The following is a 16542-nucleotide window of genomic DNA, read 5'->3' on the forward strand; positions in this document are numbered from 1 at the left end:
CGCAACACAATGCATTTCCTCAGAATAGTTCCCCCCCCCCCCCAGCAAGAGACCGTAATATTTGTTGATTTGTTGCAAATGTAGTTGTTTGGTCCAATACGTCTTCATGGGTCATAATTGCTCGTTTTTATATTTATTTTGTATTATTTAAGTATTTTATTTCACAATTAGTATTTTGAAACACCCTGTGGTTTAATACACAAGCTCAGTTAGAGTTTGGGATTCACACACAGCGTTGTGCAGCATTTGAACGCCTCACAGATGCCGACCAATGACGCGCCTGTAATTTCATTCATTCGTGTTGCATGTTGACGTCACATCCTGGTTGTGCCGCATGCTGATCCTCGCCAGCGTGCGCTTCTCTCAGCTGCGTAAGTATATAACATTTTATCAGAATATCTCAACAGATATTTCCTTCATTCCATCGTAATGCATTTTCCTTTAAGGTGTTCAATCACGACTCAAAAACTTACCATTAAATTGTTGTCAGTAAGCATAAAATCAGAAGAGACATCAAACATAATGTTTTCCTTAGTATTGTTGACAAGTACTGGTTGTGTTTTTTCCAGGACTTAAATTGTGTCATCATGACTAAAACCAAATCAGAACAAAAGGCCCCAAAGAGGAAAAAGTTGCCTTCAAGTGTTGATGAGGTTTGTGTGGAGCAAACCATAAAATGCAAGAAGAGGGTGAAATTTGAGGTTAGTGGAACAATAATTACATCCGTTCTTCTTTGAAAGCACCTACAGGCTGTTTTTGTTTATTATCCAGGAGGCTCCGATTCAAACTCCAGACATCAACCTTCCGGTGGAGTTAGAACCAAAGACCAAAGTAAAGAAGAACAAAAAGAAGCAAAAGAAGACGCAAATAACAGAGCAAACAGAGACGACAGCGCAAATTCAGGTTTGACACGTTTAATATATATATTTATCTGTCTGTGTGACCATCATATTTGTTTTGACTCCATTGTATAAGATTGACCAATCCAAAGAGGCATTTGAGGAAAAAATAGAGAGCAGTCTCCTACAAACATTTTGTGCTTTTGAAAAATTTGAGTCATTGCGTTTGGGAGCGCTACGACTCAATGTCCTGCAGGGTGTCTGTGATCTCGACATGCGGCGTGATGATGTTCCTGTTTGGCTGAGCGCGCGCCGCACGCGGGCAGCAGTCGGCCATCCGCCTGAACATTGCGCGAAGACTCTCTCGACTGGGCCGGTGTGTGAACGGCACGAGCACCAGGCTGGCGCCGCTCCCCGCGAAGAAGACCAGCTCGGCCACGCTCAGCAACGCCCTCTCCCGGGGGCTCACCTCGCCCTGCAGCCGCGCCGCCCTCACCAGCGCCGTCATGTACAGGAGGTGACAGAACAGCAGCGTGGCGCTCACCGCCAGGAACGCCGGACCCTCGTCGGAACCCGAGAGAAACCTACGGTGTGATTTGCGTTGCAGCACGCAGCCGCATATCACAAGTGCCAGTTGGAGAACATAAGGGATCAGAAAAGCCAGGCACAGCTTTGCCACGGCGTACGAAACTCCAGCGTCCATCGGATCTATAAAACACTCCGTCTCCCGGAGAAGACCGTCCCTCGGACCTCGGGTGCCGGCCAGAAGAAGAGAAACCAAAGTCGCTATCACGAGCACCAGCAGCACGCAGACGCCAGGCCTCTTTATAATAGAGTTGGACGGAGGGTCATGGGCCAGGATGTAAGCCATCAGCGCCAAGACCAGCAGGCCGCTGAGCGACGCGACATGGACGACGAAAGAAAGCGCGGCGCAGCCTATCGCCGCCGTCTTCAGGCTGTGAGGTCGGTGTGCCACATTGTAGAAGGAGAAGAGAAGGAGCAGCAGTTGAAGGCCGCAGAAGGCCCACAGAAGCTCGGCCAGGCGGCGCCGCGCCCTATAGGTGTGCACCAAGACGTAGAGCAAGAAGCAGCCGGCGAGCAAGGCGGTGGCAGCCAGCAAGGAGTACGCGTGGTTTGCTGAGGACACGAGGTCGGCGGCCGCGATCAGCTCCAGCACGTCGGTGGGCGTCGAGGCGTTGACAAGCGATGCCGAGCTGTTGTCGAGTGTTTGGGTGCTGCTCTCATTTGACTGGAAAAAAAGTGCATCCATCACATATTTTACAACAAGACACATTTTGGAAAAACTACACAGAGCAATAGCGTTTAATTAAAGCTCTGCTTTTTTTTTAGTTACGAGACAATCGGATAGAATCTCTCGAAGGAGGTGACCTTAGATGTCTCGTCTTTTTACCCTTAGGCCCGAGTACAGCCATGTGAGAACGTTTGCCGTCTGCGGAGGAAACCTCTGCAACATATGTTTCTACTTACCATTTTTTTTTTTTTTTGAGCGGTTGGTTGTTGTCGTCACTCCCTCGTCTCGTGATCCCGTTCGTATCTCCCGGCCCGGTCGGCTGCCGTTTGAGTCGTACCCCAAAACGACGACGATGCTCCTTGAGACAGAAAGATTGTTACATCCCGCCAGTATACTTTCAGAGTGACTTCGTGGACATGTGATCAGAACATTTTCCGCCCCTCCTTTTTTTTTTCTCTCCTCCTTCACCTTGCAGACTGAGAACCGTTAAATGGTAGAGCATACTGGCTCCCTTGTTCCACCTCCCCTGAGAGTTGAATTTTGTTTTTGGAAATGGCTGTGGTGGGTTTTTTTTTTCTGAGTATTCACTGCTACACTTTTTAAACCTGCAATGCAACAGGAAGCCTTTTTTTGGTTGTTTTTAAGCATCTGTGTGGTTTGACACATTGCACTTTGCAGAGTTGCAACGCTGGCAACAGAATATCAGCATGATCTTGGTTTTAATCAGATGACTGACACATTGTCATTTTGAATAGGGGTGTGTAGACTTTAAATATCAACTGTATATCCCGCTTAAAATGATTTGCTTCTTTTGACCTAAAATGAAAAATACCGTTTTTTCCATGTATAATGCGCACAATTTAACTAATTTATTGTCCTAAAATCTGGGGTGCGCATTATATACATGGGTACAATTTAAAAAAAAAAAAAAAAAGCTTTTTAATTTTTTTTTTTTTTTTTTTGTAAGAAAATCATGGTACAACAATTTTTGAAGAAAATCTTGTCACGGATGGAGTGTGGAAAGGAGCAGGGCGACCAAGTGCAGCTTGGACCAGGGTTCATTGGAGGAACTCAAAACACAGACTTGGTAAACTAACATAACTCTCTAACAAAACCAACAACAGGACTGACCGACAAAGACGTGGAACAAAAAGACATGCTGACATTACCAAAGACAGGAACAGAAACCTGTGTTATTGTCAAATATTGTTTGTTTTCTAATTCCCATCGCGGACTGGACGTCATACGGAGGCAGTATCACTGCGCATGCGCACTATGGATCCGATGCGAATACCGTTTTTTTCCATGTATAATGTGCAAAATGTAACTAATTTATTGTCCTAAAATCTGGGGTGCGCATTATACATGGGTACAATTTTTTTATTGTTTTTATTTTTTTTTGTAACAAAATCATGGTAAAACAATTTTTGAAGAAAATCTTGTCACAGATGGAGTGTGGAAAGGAGCAGGGCGACCAAGTGCAGCTTGGACCAGGGTTCATTGGAGGAACTCAAAACACAGACTTGGTAAACTAACATAACTCTCTAACAAAACCAACAACAGGACTGACCGACAAAGACGTGGAACAAAAAGACAGGGTTACGTTACCAAAGACAGGAACAGAAACCTGTGTTATTGTCAAATATATTTTGGTTTTTAATCTCCATCGCGGACTGGACTTCATACGGAGGCAGTATCATTGCGCATGCGCACTATGGATCCGATGCAAATAGTCCTCTTCTTGACTGACAATGAATGTGATAGTTTAATACAATCGGCAAATAACAAAATGCGTAATACAGGTAATATTTTATTTCACAACACTTTGCCTTGTTCCTTTCGTCTCTGCTGTTCACTTCAAACACGCTCCATACGAATGCAATGCTCTCGTATCAGACGCTTGCTCGATCACCTGCTCGTTTGCTGTCGCAATGTACCCTACACAAATCCGAAACATTTGTTGCGGCTCCGAGTCACGACGAGGGGCAAGTTTTGGTTTCCAAGGGTGTTTTTATTCCTCTTCAACTTCTCTCCCATACAGAGCCGCCTTTTTCACATGTCCGCACTTTTCATTTGAACCTAAGTGATCGCGGTGGTGCCTTTACGGGCAGTCAGAGAAATTAACGGCAACAAAAAAAATACATCCAGCCTAGTTAAGACCATACCAAAGACTATAAAAATGGGACCCATTGCCTCCCTGCTTGGCACTCAGTATTAAGGGTTGGAATTGGGGGGTTAGATCACCAAATGATTCCCGAGCGCGGCGCCTCTGCTGCTCACTGCTCCCCTCTCACCCAGGGGATGGATCAAAATCACATGGGGATGGGTCAAATGCAGAGGACAAATTTCACCACACCCAGATGCGTGGGTGACAATCATTGGGACTTAAAAAAAATAAATAAATTGGGTGCGTGTTATACATGGGTACAGGCTTTTTTCCAGCATTGACATGCCATTTTTAGGGTGCGTATTATACATGGGGGCGCATTATACATGGAAAAAAACGGTAGTCAATATAATTACACTAAATTTGCTCTCCTTTTGTTTTGGTGCGATAGATTTCAGACCCAGCCAAGGAGGAGGACTTGAGCCCGGAGGAGCGGCGGATTTTGGAGAGGAAGATGAAAAAGATCATGAAGAAGAAGTTGAAAGCAGAGGGGATCATCCCAGTTAAAAGCGAAGAGTCAGGGCCCACCGCGTCCCAGCAGGCTTTGGATTACCTCACCAGGTAAGTCACCTGAAGTTCAAACTGCTGTGCTACTAGCTTAATGTTGGTCTTGAGTAACAACGGTCTTTTCAGCTGGGCTCACAATCGTGAAGCTTGGAGGTTTCAGAAGAAACGCCAGACGTGGTTACTGCAAAACATGTTTGATTCTGAACAGGTGAGCTAAATTTAGCCTGGGTTGTTAGCGGAAGATGTTTTCTCTTGATATTGTGACAATTTGCCACCAGATTGAAGATGAGAAGTTCTCATTGCTGCTGCAGTACATGGAGGGGCTCCGCGGGGGGTCGAGAGACACCACCGTTCAGAAGGCCCTGGTCCTGGTCCAGGAATCGGGGGAGGCGCCCGAGGATGCAAATGTCCAGAAGAGGGCGCACAGAGCCAGAGACGTTATCCAGATGCTTTCCTGAGCGTTCCAGGCTTGAACATCAGACAGCATCGTTGGTTACCTTGTTCGTACTCGTTAATCCACGTTATCCATGGGAACAAAAATAATTGTTCTCCTTTGTGGCAAAACACGTGTTTTGTTTCAAAATTTTATTTACAAAAATCAATTTGACAAATATTAAATATTTGTTATTCCAAGCATATTTTGGACAATATTTCTTCATCAATTCAAGCCTCTCGAAATTCATACTATTTAAAAAATTCATGACATGTTGGGAAATATCTTTCACAGCTCCCATTTAAAAAAAATTCAGTCTCCCAGATCAGTTCAGCGTATCTCGGAAATTGAAATCTCTTTTTTGTGGATGGCAGGAACAAAAATCCACTTTCTTATCCCGCGTCCTCATCGGCGACTGCATAAAGGCTGACATCTGCGACATAAAGCGAAAAATTAAATATCCATTTAGCCAACAAAAAGGTGATTTTTCAGCGAGTGAGAGTTGAACCTGGCTTTGCATCCCAAGCGATATTGTGATGAGTGAGCAGGGCTCGCAGTCTCGTAATCTCTTCTCGCTGTCTTTGGAAGTCCTGCCAAGGCCGCTCTTGTTAAACATGTTGAACAATATTGAACAAAGTACATCTCCATACCTCATTACATTTCTGTAAAGAGTTGTGTGCTTCTTCTTGAGCTACAACCTCGGGCAGCTTCTGGTTCACTTTTTGACCCCTCAGGAGGCCGGCAACTTCAAAAACATCCCTTATCAGATTGTTGTAACCCTGCAAGAGATGGCATTCAGCTTGGTGCTGTGCAATTAATGACCTGATATTTTTTTATTTACTTGCTCTGTGACGAGACCTTCATAGCGAGCCTGCTCCGCTTCATCCCATTCCTTTTGCAGCTCCTCATTCAGAGTTGGGTACACTTGAAAACAGCATGCAAATTAATAAGTTATAGAGAACTAGTCAAGTTTATTGACATAACTTGTGGTCTTACCTAAAAGAGAATGCGGGTGGCAAACAAGTGGTGTCTCAAAAGTTAGCGAGTAAATGCAAGTGCTTGGCTCTGACACTTGAGCGAGCTTGGTTTGGCTGCTGCAGGCAAGAAGCACCTGCAGAAAAGGACACAAGCTACGTTTGATACAAATTATCCCGATTTTTTTGGGAGTACTTTGAGAGTCCACCCGCCTTTGCTTCACGGTTTTTGGTGCCACAAGTGTCTCCGTCTCTCATCCACATGCCTGTAAAAGTGTTGTTGCTTATCTCCCACTCATGCCAGATCCTGTAAGCAGAACATGAAATAATTTTGGGTCACTGCTGAAAAGCCAGGCCAATAGCTGGAGAAGTCTTACCCCAGGATCCCATTGTAAGCGTTCCATCGGAATGACTGTTCATGTTGGGTGATGTTGTGAAATGGACAGAACTCGTATCGATACCTAAAAGTAGGATTTGAAAAAAAAAGTACATACATAATCCGACAAAATGTTTGTGGCTTAGTTTCGGAATAAAACTTACACTGATTGTGTAAGACTGAAACACCTTCCAGCCAAATGAAACAGATGTGAAGGTCCTAATGGAGGGAAGATGTTGAATAGCAATAAAACGGTGAGACTTTCTTTTATTAATATCCAAGATGGAATGAATGAATGTTGTCATAAAATGACATTAACGTTACCGGACACTGGAGATGGAAGCGCTTTAGCTTGAAGTCTGCTTCCCTGAGCCAGAATGTTGTTGTTCAACCTTAGGAGAAATATACAAAAGCACCGGTAAATGATGGAGTGCGGAGCAGTGGAAAAACAAAATGAAATTATTTATTTGACAAACCCAAATGTATTTGGAGCCTCGACAATCTTCATTTTTCCACCGATTGCATGGGTTGCTATTGAAAAAAAAACGTCAAACAAACGTTATTCACTGCTCATCTGTCGATTAATCACATGCCAATTACTCACCGAAAAAACACAGACACACAGCAAAGGCAAATATTAAGTGATGGGTCATACTAAAAACGCTGTACGTTTTTAATTTTAATGATTAAAATATTTTTTTTGACATCTTTGTCGCGTCTGAGGAAATCCAGTTGGGCTTCCGGGTTAGGTAGTCACGTGACAATAACACGTTTTGCGCACGCGCTGTTAACATTCGACGCACGTAGCAATTTATATACAATATTTTACAGTTTGTGGTATTTTAAAGGGAAGCGCAGATCAGATTTTTTTTTATTGAGACTGACACACTCTGCTTACTTGCAAAAACGGACATTTGGGGCTTGAAGTTTACGTGCTACGAATGTTTACGTAAATGCTAATGGTTTTTGGCTAACAGGAAGCATGTGTCGGCTGTTCAGACTTAACTTTTAAAGATAAATAATAGCTGCTTACAGTATATTAGACGAGGTTACAATATACGTTTGGTGTGCAAAATGGGACGTAAAAAACAGGGCAAGTTTGTGCGCCCTGATAATAAGGGAAAAGACAAACGACACAAAATGAAGGGCAAAACATTAGAGGCTTTTACAGAAGAAATGCACTGTGCAGTTGAAGGTAAAATTACAAACCGTTTTACCAAGTTGGCATTGCATTCTTTTGTTTCAAACTTTTTTTTTATTGGTTGCTGTTGATGCATATTTAAGATTAGAACTAATCTTGGATTATTATGATTTTCTGACAGCAAGTCTAATCAGGGATGAGGAGGGAGCAGAAAGTCCCCAAGTGAAGCTACCTTGTCCTCTTGCCATGTGGGAGCTGGGCCATTGCGACCCCAAACGTTGCACAGGCCGAAAGTTGGTCCGCAAGGGCTTTGTACGCAACCTGCGCCTCAATCAGAGGTTCAACGGACTCATTTTGAGTCCCATGGGTACAAAGTATGTGACACCAGCTGACAGGTATGTACTAAGGTTTACTTTGCAATAATTTTGCTTTGAAATGTCAACTGAATCAAATGTCTAATCCATCATTTTTATTTGACAGGGAGATTGTGGCCCAGAGTGGACTGGCAGTGATTGATTGCTCTTGGGCCAAACTGGAAGAGACGCCATTTAATAAGATGGTCGGAAGTCATCCTCGCCTGCTACCTTACCTGGTAGCGGCAAATCCGGTTAACTATGGGAAGCCTTGCAAATTGTCTTGTGTTGAGGCTTTTGCTGCCACTTTTTGTATCGTGGGTAAGGTTTACCGCATACAGCTGTTGTGTCGCATCTTCGGAGTGACTCAAAATGTGCACGTCCTGTGTTTAATGTTGCCAGGTTTTGAGGAACTGGCTGTGCTCTTGTTGAAGAAATTCAAGTGGGGCACTGTGTTCCTGGAGCTCAATAAAGTTCTGCTGAAGCGCTATGCCGCCTGCCAGACAGAGCAAGAGCTGCTTGCTGTAGAAAAGGACTTTCTCACCACGAAACCTGAGGAGGATGAAATTGGTAAAAAGGGAGGGGGGCTTTATTTATGTGAAAGTACTTTAAACTCAATAAAAATGACATATTTATCAACAAAGCTTCTTTTGATGCCATAAGTTATTGTTAGAGCACAACTTTCTGTTCACAGATCCATTTGATGTCAACTCGGGAGTAGAATGTATGAATCTCAACAGACGTCACTGGTGAGCGTCTTCTATTTCATTGGAGGACATCTTTTAATTATATTTGTGTTGATGAATGCCGTCATTAGAGTCCAAATCCAATTTTAAAATGATTGCATATGACAATATATACAGTCACCATTTTATGCTCTATTCCAATTGTATTTTGTATCATTTAAATTCAGGGAAGCTGAGGAGGAGGATTCTAGCGAGGGCACTGACACATCACAGGATGATGATGATGACGACGATGATGTTGATGATGAAGACGAAGATGGAAAAAACAACGATGACTCAGAAATTGTCTCGCAAGAAGAGGAAGTAGCAACAGCAAAATCATCACAGTAAAATGTATTTGAATTTGATGCTTGTAAGAACTGGCGGCCCAATATAAAGCCTCAAATGCTTTACAAAAGGTACATTTGGGCTTTGTTTTTTTCTTTTAAACCTTGTTTAGAGCATCTTTCCTGTTTTTCAGTCCAGGAAAGTAAAATACAAACACTGTGCTGCAGATAAATGAATTTTTAAAGTATCTGTACTTCAGTATTTATTTTTTGAAATATGTTTTGCTTTTACTCCCTCCATCTGTAACAAGATAGATGTACTTTCTCATCAAAACATACTTGTTACTTTTTTCTAGAGGATGACAGTCAAAATAATGTAAATAGACATGTAAAGTCAATTTTGGTTATGATATTGATTGATTAAAATCTGGTGACCCATGATAGAACAAAGCCGAACGTTTCAACAATATTGTGTGGCCTGCACTGAATTTGAGGTTCACCAATAGCAAGGGCCCACATAGTAGTTACAAACATTGATTTTATTTGCACCCAGTTAGCAATATTCTTTTTGTTCTTTTTTTTATTTTTTTTTCTACGTGAGGGAATACCACTTTTTCCCACCGCTTCACCTGAGTGTTGTAATGGAAACCGAGGTCAGTAAACGCAGCATCTTGCTTGCGCTACCTGGCGGCGTCATTAACTAGACCGGAGTAAAGACGCTCTGCGCAATTTTATTTTGTTCAAAAATTATATATAGAGATATTTATGTGATTATGGTTTTCTGGCGTCTGACGGGGCCTTTCCAGTAAACTGAAGTTGAGTGTTGTACTGTAAATGTGGCGAGGGGGGCGGACACAGCGGGACTCTGCTGTCCTGCGGTAACATTGTTGTGGAACGACGTCACAGCTCGAAAATGAAGGCGCAGAGGCAGCCATTACCGGAGCTTCTCTAATTATTTTATTCCAAATAAATACTCGCGGAAAACTCCCATGGCAAGAGCTACAAGTCAGCTGGTGAGTCTCGCCGCATCGACACGGAGGACACTACGAAGCCGGCGGTCCAAACGTGGCGTGTGGCGGCTGTTTGACAACAAATAGTTAGGACGGGCCTTCGTTGGAAGAGCGGTAGCCTAGCCGCAGAGCTCGTTCGAATGTTAAGACCACCTAGCAAGGCTAGCCCGGCTAATTCAGGGGAACTGCGGGTAAATTCCCCCAAATTATTCGGCTTTGTGGAGATTCCGTTTTGACCTGCGTGTGTGCTATGCTCGAGTGGGTTTTGTGTTAATTTAAAACCGACACGAAGGTTGTTAATTGTTGTACACTTTATGTTGGTTTGTATCAAGCTAATGCTAAGCTAAGCAGCTTCGCGCTTTCAATGTTAACTCTGGCTGTCAATATGGTGCACAAATAAACGACAACAATCGGGCTGACAAGCAGCGCAATGAAAATATGAAATGGCGAGGGGCCGAAGTTTTGAAGTTGCCTCCACGCAACCTGACGTGGAGCTAATTTGCAGGCTATTAGCGTAAGTTTGTAACTCGCTGTCAGCCAACCAGTGCGGCTTGACAAGGTAGCCCGAGAAAGTTCACACAGGCCCGGATACAGCCGGAATCAACCCGTAGATGTGTTATTGCGATCAGGCTCTAACTAGGAAACGTTTTATGGTGGAGCTGCGGAGAATGAGTCAGGACATAGCTTCTCAGTGCGGGCCGGGTGAGCGGATAAAAAGCGGATAAATGGCCACACCTCGGTTGTGAATGAGATAAAAGCGAGACCGAGTCAACTCAGCAACAAACTTAAAGGGAATGGTAAACTTGTTGTCTTGTGTGTTGTTGGCTCGAAAAGCACCAAAAGACGCCCTGGAATTGACAACCTCGCACTGTTTGTTGTCTCAGCGACGATGATGGCAATGATGGCTTGGTTTCATGCAAGCAGAAAGGTTCTCTAATGTGTAAACAAGGATAGTTTTGACAACATTGTCACCCGCTGTTCAAATGTCCAAAAATGCTTTCAAGCGCAAACAAAAGGTTTGAGATCATCAAAGCATGCCTGTGAACTGCATATGCTTCATTTATAGCGACTCTAGTCAAAATGAAAGTGCTCAATCCATAGATTTGTTCCGTTATTGATGTGATCTAATACATGACTTATGTTTACACCACACTCGCTTGCTCGAATTTTTGTGTAGTTGTAGGAAACTCTTCAAAGACTTGAGGTCAAAGTGTTTTAGTAGGCTCACAAGTTTATCTGGAGTAGATAAAACTGTCTTTGATACGAATTAATGATTCATTTGCTTGTATTAAGTCCAGGTACCATCATATGTTGTTTTGATTCCACTCCATCACGCTGCTGACCAGCGCTTTCTCTCTTCTTGCAGTACGATGTCGTGCCTATTCAGCCCAGCGTTGTCATTTGTACCCACTCGCATCCATCAATGGTAAGGAACCACCCCGACTTAAGCAGCAGCCACTGTCCCGGCATGGAGGGCTCGCCCTCGGAGGCCCGTGCCACCGGAGCGTCTGCCAGCGGCCAGGGCTCCGGCCTCCGTGCGCAGAAGGTGGCTCAGGCCCCTCAGCCTCGCAAGAAGAAACCGGAGGACTTCAAGTTTGGCAAGATACTGGGAGAGGGCTCATTCTCCACGGTATACATCTACATATAGATCACACATTCCTCTTCACTTTTTAATTAGGCCTGGGTAGCTGTTGCTACATGCTAGCATTCCTCTGATTAATGTTCTCGGATGACTCATCCTTTTTTCTTTTTTCCCCCTCTCCTTTTCAAGGTTGTTCTAGCAAGAGAGCAGGTAACTGGCAAAGAATATGCAAGTGAGTATTAAAATCTCGCAAAGGACTCAAAACAGACGCGCGTGTTTATACTCGTGCTCCGTCTGTGTTTCAGTTAAGATATTGGAGAAGCGGCACATCATGAAGCAGAACAAAGCCCAGTATGTGAAAAGAGAACGGGATTTGATGTCAAATCTTGACCACCCGTTCTTCGTCAAGCTCTTCTTCACATTTCAAGATGACGACAAGTTGTGTATCCTTTTGTGGGGCTGATACTGCACATTCTTTGCACAGAAAGCTTTTTTTTTTCTTTTTCCCCAATAACTGCTTTTGGCTTTCTATTGTAGTCGTCCTCCTTAACTGAGATTTCTTAGATTTTGGTCTCAGCTACGCAAAGAACGGCGAACTCCTAAAATACATTCGTAAAATCGGTTCATTCGATGAGACCTGCACTCGATTCTATTCAGCGGAAATCGTTTGTGCTCTAGAATACTTGCACAGTGTGGGGATTATCCATAGGTAACATATTGGATCTTATTTTAAATGTCTTTCCATCCTTTTCCGCGAAACTGAGACCCGATGTACTCCTTTGCAGAGATTTGAAACCAGAGAATATTCTTTTGAGCGAAGAGATGCACATCCAGATAACAGATTTTGGGACAGCAAAACAGTTGTCATCAGACAGCAAGCAAGGTACTTGTACTATTTTGTCTGGACATCTCCGTGGAATTAAACGTTGCTATTCGAATTTTGCAGCGAGAGCCAACTCCTTTGTGGGAACAGCACAGTATGTTTCACCAGAGCTGCTAACAGAGAAATCAGCTTGCAAAAGGTAACTTTTTCTTTTCTTTTTTCCCCAGCCTTTTTTTTTTTTTTAGTTGCATGCCATGAGTTAAATTTTTTGACAACTTTTTTTTATTATTATTTTTAGCTCTGACCTCTGGGCATTGGGATGTATTATCTATCAATTAGTGGCTGGTCTACCACCGTTCAGAGCTGGGTAAGTAACTGCGTGTTTAGTTTCATGACAAAAAATTAAACCAAGCAGGCAAAATCAATCTTGTTTTCTTTGACCCCTCCATAGAAACGAGTACTTAATATTCCAGAAGATCATAAAGCTGGAGTATGAATTCCCTGAGAAATTCTTCCCCAGAGCCAAGGATCTTGTCAAACAGCTTTTGGTAAGTCATTACATGTCACTTGTATTTTTAATCGTAGGAGCAGGCAAATATCAACAATCTTTTTTGTTTTCAGTCACTGGACCCCTCAAATCGGCTCGGCTGTGAGGAGATGGGCGGCTACGACCCTTTGAAGCAACACCCCTTCTTTGACACCATCTCCTGGAGTGACTTGCACCTGCAGACGCCGCCCAAGCTCACGCCGTACCTGCCGGCCATGTCGGAGGACGATGAGGACTGTTACGGAAATGTACCATCATTTTTCCCCTCATAACAGAAATTGGCTTTACTATACGCAGCAAGTCAAATGAAAAACTAAACGGCAATGTCGTTTGCAGTACGACGACCTCCTGAGCCAGTTCAGCAACATGCAGGTGGCCCAGTCCAGCTCGTCGCACTCGCTGTCGCCGCACGAGTCGACGCCCCCGCAGCGCTCCAGCAGCAACATCGAGCAATACATCCACGACCTGGACAACAATTCCTTCGAGCTGGACCTCCAGTTCACTGACGAGGAGAAGCTCTTGTTGCTGGACAAACAAACCTCGGGAAATCCATGGTAAGTCGTGTGGCCGTGTTTACAAAGTCACTCTACAATGATTAAGGGATGAATGATCGTTTTTGTTTTTTTTATTCTAATTTACACAGGCACCAGTTTGTGGAAAACAACCTGATATTAAAAATGGGTCCAGTAGACAAACGAAAGGTGAGTATGACTGTTTTTTTGTTTTTTTTAAGTGGTGCTCGACTGAAACCGGTTTCCGTCGCAGGGTCTGTTTGCCCGACGGAGACAGCTGCTGCTCACCGAAGGACCACACCTGTACTATGTGGATCCTGTCAACAAGGTCCTGAAAGGAGAAATCCCTTGGTCACTAGAATTACGCCCCGAGGCCAAGAACTTCAAAACCTTCTTTGTTCACACGGTACACACGACTACTTCCCAAATTTATTTATTTATTTTCTTTGAGCTTGTCGAGTCACAGCTGCGCTGGTTTAAGTACTCCCATATTCTATTTTTCATCAAATGTTATTCACAAATATCTTTGGTGTAACAATTTTTTGAGAATAACAATTTTCTGTTGGTCGCTGTCATTGCAGCCTAACCGAACATACTATTTGATGGACCCTAGCGGAAATGCCGACAGATGGTGCAAGAAGATCCAGGAAGTGTGGCGAAAGATCTATCAAAGACACCAAAATCCCGGCCTATAGGAGCGCTCCCGCATCCGCTTTGGCTCGGAGGCCAATCAGTGAGCAGAGTAACACCCTCTTTAGTGCCCTTCATCACCGCAGTGTAAACAAACTCTTTACAGACGCTGGCATCTAGACCTTGTTTGTTTTACTGAGTAGAATCATTGGGGGGGGGGGTTGGAGGCTACAACTTTGGATTCAGGGTTGCTTTGCTTGTTCTTTGTGCTCCGTGTGAGGCTTCTGTTGCCATCCAGTCCCGCTAAGCACATCTGGGGTTTTTTTTCTGTACATTCTCGGCGGAAGGTGAAAGGCAAGCTTGGGGGAACGCAGGGCCTCTCTATCTCTCTTCTATCTAAAATCCAAGGACTGTTTTTCCTGATATACCATCACGCAAAAATCATAATTGGTGAGAATCCCAGAATCGAATTCAACCGTATCCTAAACCTGTGTCCTATGTGCAAGCTGTAGACCCCCTCCCCCTTTAAATTTTTTTTGCGTCGAGCACATATCGTCCCATAGCTCCACCGCCTAGCGCGTGCTTGATTCACTCGGGCGCAATTACCAAATTCAAATGTATTTTTGTAAGCATCCACGTATTTCCACAGTATTTGAGTTGCTTTCTTGAACCGCGCGGTACTCGCTTCTGGCGGTCCGATCCAATTCCCAGCAGGGCTAACTTAGCGCCAGCCTTCTTCCACAGCTGTAAGCGACACAGGAGGCGGGGAAACGTGCCACTAGCTTGTACTTCGGAACCGTAAAGTCGCTTACCTTTTTTCTGCATGGCCAGTCGTGTAGCGCAGCCTTGCTCCTCTCTCTCCTTCGAGCACTGGTGATATTACACTACCGGTAGTTTATTCAAGTTTTTAAAAAGGTGGGTATTTTATTTTTAATTTTATTTTTTGGACTGCATTGGCAACCATAGCAAATGTTACTGGATGATTTGGCTGTTCTGTTCACTTTGCTATTTCTTTGTGATGTGAATTTTATTTTCATTTGTTTTCGGTGGGATCGATATGCGCATCTTTAGTGCATCATGTTGAAATATTCAAAAAAGAAAAAAAAAAAAAAATCCTACGTGCTGACCAGAAAATCGACTCCCAGCAGAGATTTAAAATACATCATCCTATCGCTCTTTGAAGCAATCACAGGTTTCTCCAGATGGCTGCCACAACCATTTTCTTTTGTCTCCACATTTGCACATTCAGCTCTGGTAGAACTTCACCCGAGTTACCTGAAACTCTTTTTTTTTTTTTTTGTGTTATTATTCTTTTAATTTTGACAGAGTATTTTCAGGTCCTTCTTTTTACCCCCCCTCTCCCAAAAGCCCCTCCTCCTTTTGGCTGAGTCTGTGTGCAGTGTGTGACTGGAATTTAGGTGGCCCTGAGGCTCGGCGTGCGTGCGTCCAAGAATATCTTTATCTGATCAAACTAAGCGATAAAATTGCTGTATCGGTCTATAAAGAAATTGAGGAAGCACTACGCAAGTGTTGGCCTCCTCCGCGCGGAGAATTTGTCGGAATCTAATAGAGGGCGGTCGGTTACATTGTGCGTGGAAAAGAAAACGCTCTACCTGGCTTGTAACTGACGAGAACTGTGATGTACAGATCATGTATTATTAAAATCCGAAGCGAGTAATGCAATGACATTAGGATACAGTTTTTGTATTTTTATTCTTGTATAAGGTTATTAGAGGGCTATTGTTTAGCCTCTAGTTCATTCTGTGTTATTTAAATTCTAATATATGAATCATATTTGGATTGAAGTCATGTTCAGGGGCCATGTTGTGTATGTTTTGAGATGTAAAGCCTTTGAATGTGAATAATTATTGTAAACTATAATATTTTACAGTTTTTCTTTCTTACTATATCATGCATTTTCTATTTGCTCAGTGATTTAATCATATTCCGATGATAATTTAATGACTCTGTTCATTCTCTCGCTGATTGTGTGCTCTAGGTCAGTAGATGTTGAATGACAACTTTTCCACTTAACGCTTGGTAGTCCAGTAATTAAAGCATGTAGGGAATTTAGGCATCCGAAGAAAGCCGCGTGTCTGTTTTTCTGTTAGGTCCGCAAGTCATGACATGGGAAAAGATGCAGCGTTTCACTGGCAATGGCTTCTCACATCCTGCAGCATGTAAATAAAGTATCAGCCCACCATCTGTGTTTTCTGTCTTGTGCAAATTACTACGGGCTACTCTCGGTTTAATGCAATTGTGTGCGACACTGTGGCGGCTCGTTTGAGCTTTAATCCAATATCCAGCCTCAGTTCCATGGACCAGTACACAATGTCCTCCCTTGTGGGAAGGACAACTTCATTTTACCAAAACTGCATGAGTTG

General features: G+C 43.5%; 5 protein-coding genes across 7 annotated transcripts; 3 read left to right on the forward strand and 2 right to left on the reverse strand.

The window, feature by feature from the left end:
* The first annotated feature begins 265 nt into the window (after positions 1-265).
* On the forward strand, positions 266-5403 carry LOC133142885 (uncharacterized protein C7orf50). Of its 2 annotated transcripts, XM_061264501.1 has the most exons (6): positions 266-371; positions 570-701; positions 772-903; positions 4650-4819; positions 4892-4973; positions 5044-5403. In XM_061264501.1, the coding sequence occupies exons 2-6, from the start codon at positions 588-590 to the stop codon at positions 5221-5223; spliced, it is 678 nt and encodes a 225-aa protein (XP_061120485.1). In that variant the 5' UTR covers positions 266-371; positions 570-587; the 3' UTR covers positions 5224-5403. The 2 variants fall into 2 exon arrangements, with proteins under 2 accessions (XP_061120485.1, XP_061120486.1); XM_061264502.1 differs by lacking the exons at positions 266-371; positions 570-701; positions 772-903 and adding an exon at positions 2646-3617.
* LOC133142881 (uncharacterized) lies at positions 899-2564 on the reverse strand. Its single transcript, XM_061264497.1, has 2 exons — positions 2328-2564; positions 899-2088 (listed from the first exon to the last, which is right to left on the reverse strand). Exons 1-2 carry the CDS (start codon positions 2328-2330, stop codon positions 1075-1077), a joined length of 1017 nt encoding a protein of 338 aa, XP_061120481.1. The 5' UTR covers positions 2331-2564; the 3' UTR covers positions 899-1074.
* gnptg (N-acetylglucosamine-1-phosphate transferase subunit gamma) lies at positions 5334-7312 on the reverse strand. 2 transcript variants are annotated; one of them, XM_061264499.1, is made up of 11 exons: positions 7153-7312; positions 7025-7079; positions 6873-6940; positions 6713-6767; positions 6550-6633; positions 6386-6479; positions 6195-6309; positions 6040-6122; positions 5849-5977; positions 5707-5788; positions 5334-5631 (listed from the first exon to the last, which is right to left on the reverse strand). In XM_061264499.1, exons 1-11 carry the CDS (start codon positions 7199-7201, stop codon positions 5591-5593), a joined length of 855 nt encoding a protein of 284 aa, XP_061120483.1. In that variant the 5' UTR covers positions 7202-7312; the 3' UTR covers positions 5334-5590. The 2 variants fall into 2 exon arrangements, 1 of the variants encoding a protein (XP_061120483.1); XR_009710293.1 differs by having other exon boundaries at positions 5573-5631; positions 5857-5977.
* On the forward strand, positions 7295-9504 carry tsr3 (TSR3 ribosome maturation factor). Its single transcript, XM_061264498.1, has 6 exons — positions 7295-7743; positions 7871-8084; positions 8170-8363; positions 8445-8612; positions 8737-8791; positions 8956-9504. Exons 1-6 carry the CDS (start codon positions 7623-7625, stop codon positions 9116-9118), a joined length of 915 nt encoding a protein of 304 aa, XP_061120482.1. The 5' UTR covers positions 7295-7622; the 3' UTR covers positions 9119-9504.
* A 403-nt stretch (positions 9505-9907) lies between these two features.
* Positions 9908-16361, forward strand: pdpk1b (3-phosphoinositide dependent protein kinase 1b). Its single transcript, XM_061264458.1, has 14 exons — positions 9908-10067; positions 11431-11694; positions 11836-11878; positions 11952-12089; positions 12211-12355; positions 12432-12529; positions 12593-12668; positions 12768-12836; positions 12921-13017; positions 13091-13264; positions 13353-13570; positions 13660-13717; positions 13782-13934; positions 14110-16361. Exons 1-14 carry the CDS (start codon positions 10044-10046, stop codon positions 14221-14223), a joined length of 1671 nt encoding a protein of 556 aa, XP_061120442.1. The 5' UTR covers positions 9908-10043; the 3' UTR covers positions 14224-16361.
* Positions 16362-16542: the final 181 nt, after the last annotated feature.

Source organism: Syngnathus typhle, linkage group LG18 (assembly GCF_033458585.1).
Source record: "Syngnathus typhle isolate RoL2023-S1 ecotype Sweden linkage group LG18, RoL_Styp_1.0, whole genome shotgun sequence".
Lineage (NCBI taxonomy): Eukaryota > Metazoa > Chordata > Actinopteri > Syngnathiformes > Syngnathidae > Syngnathus > Syngnathus typhle.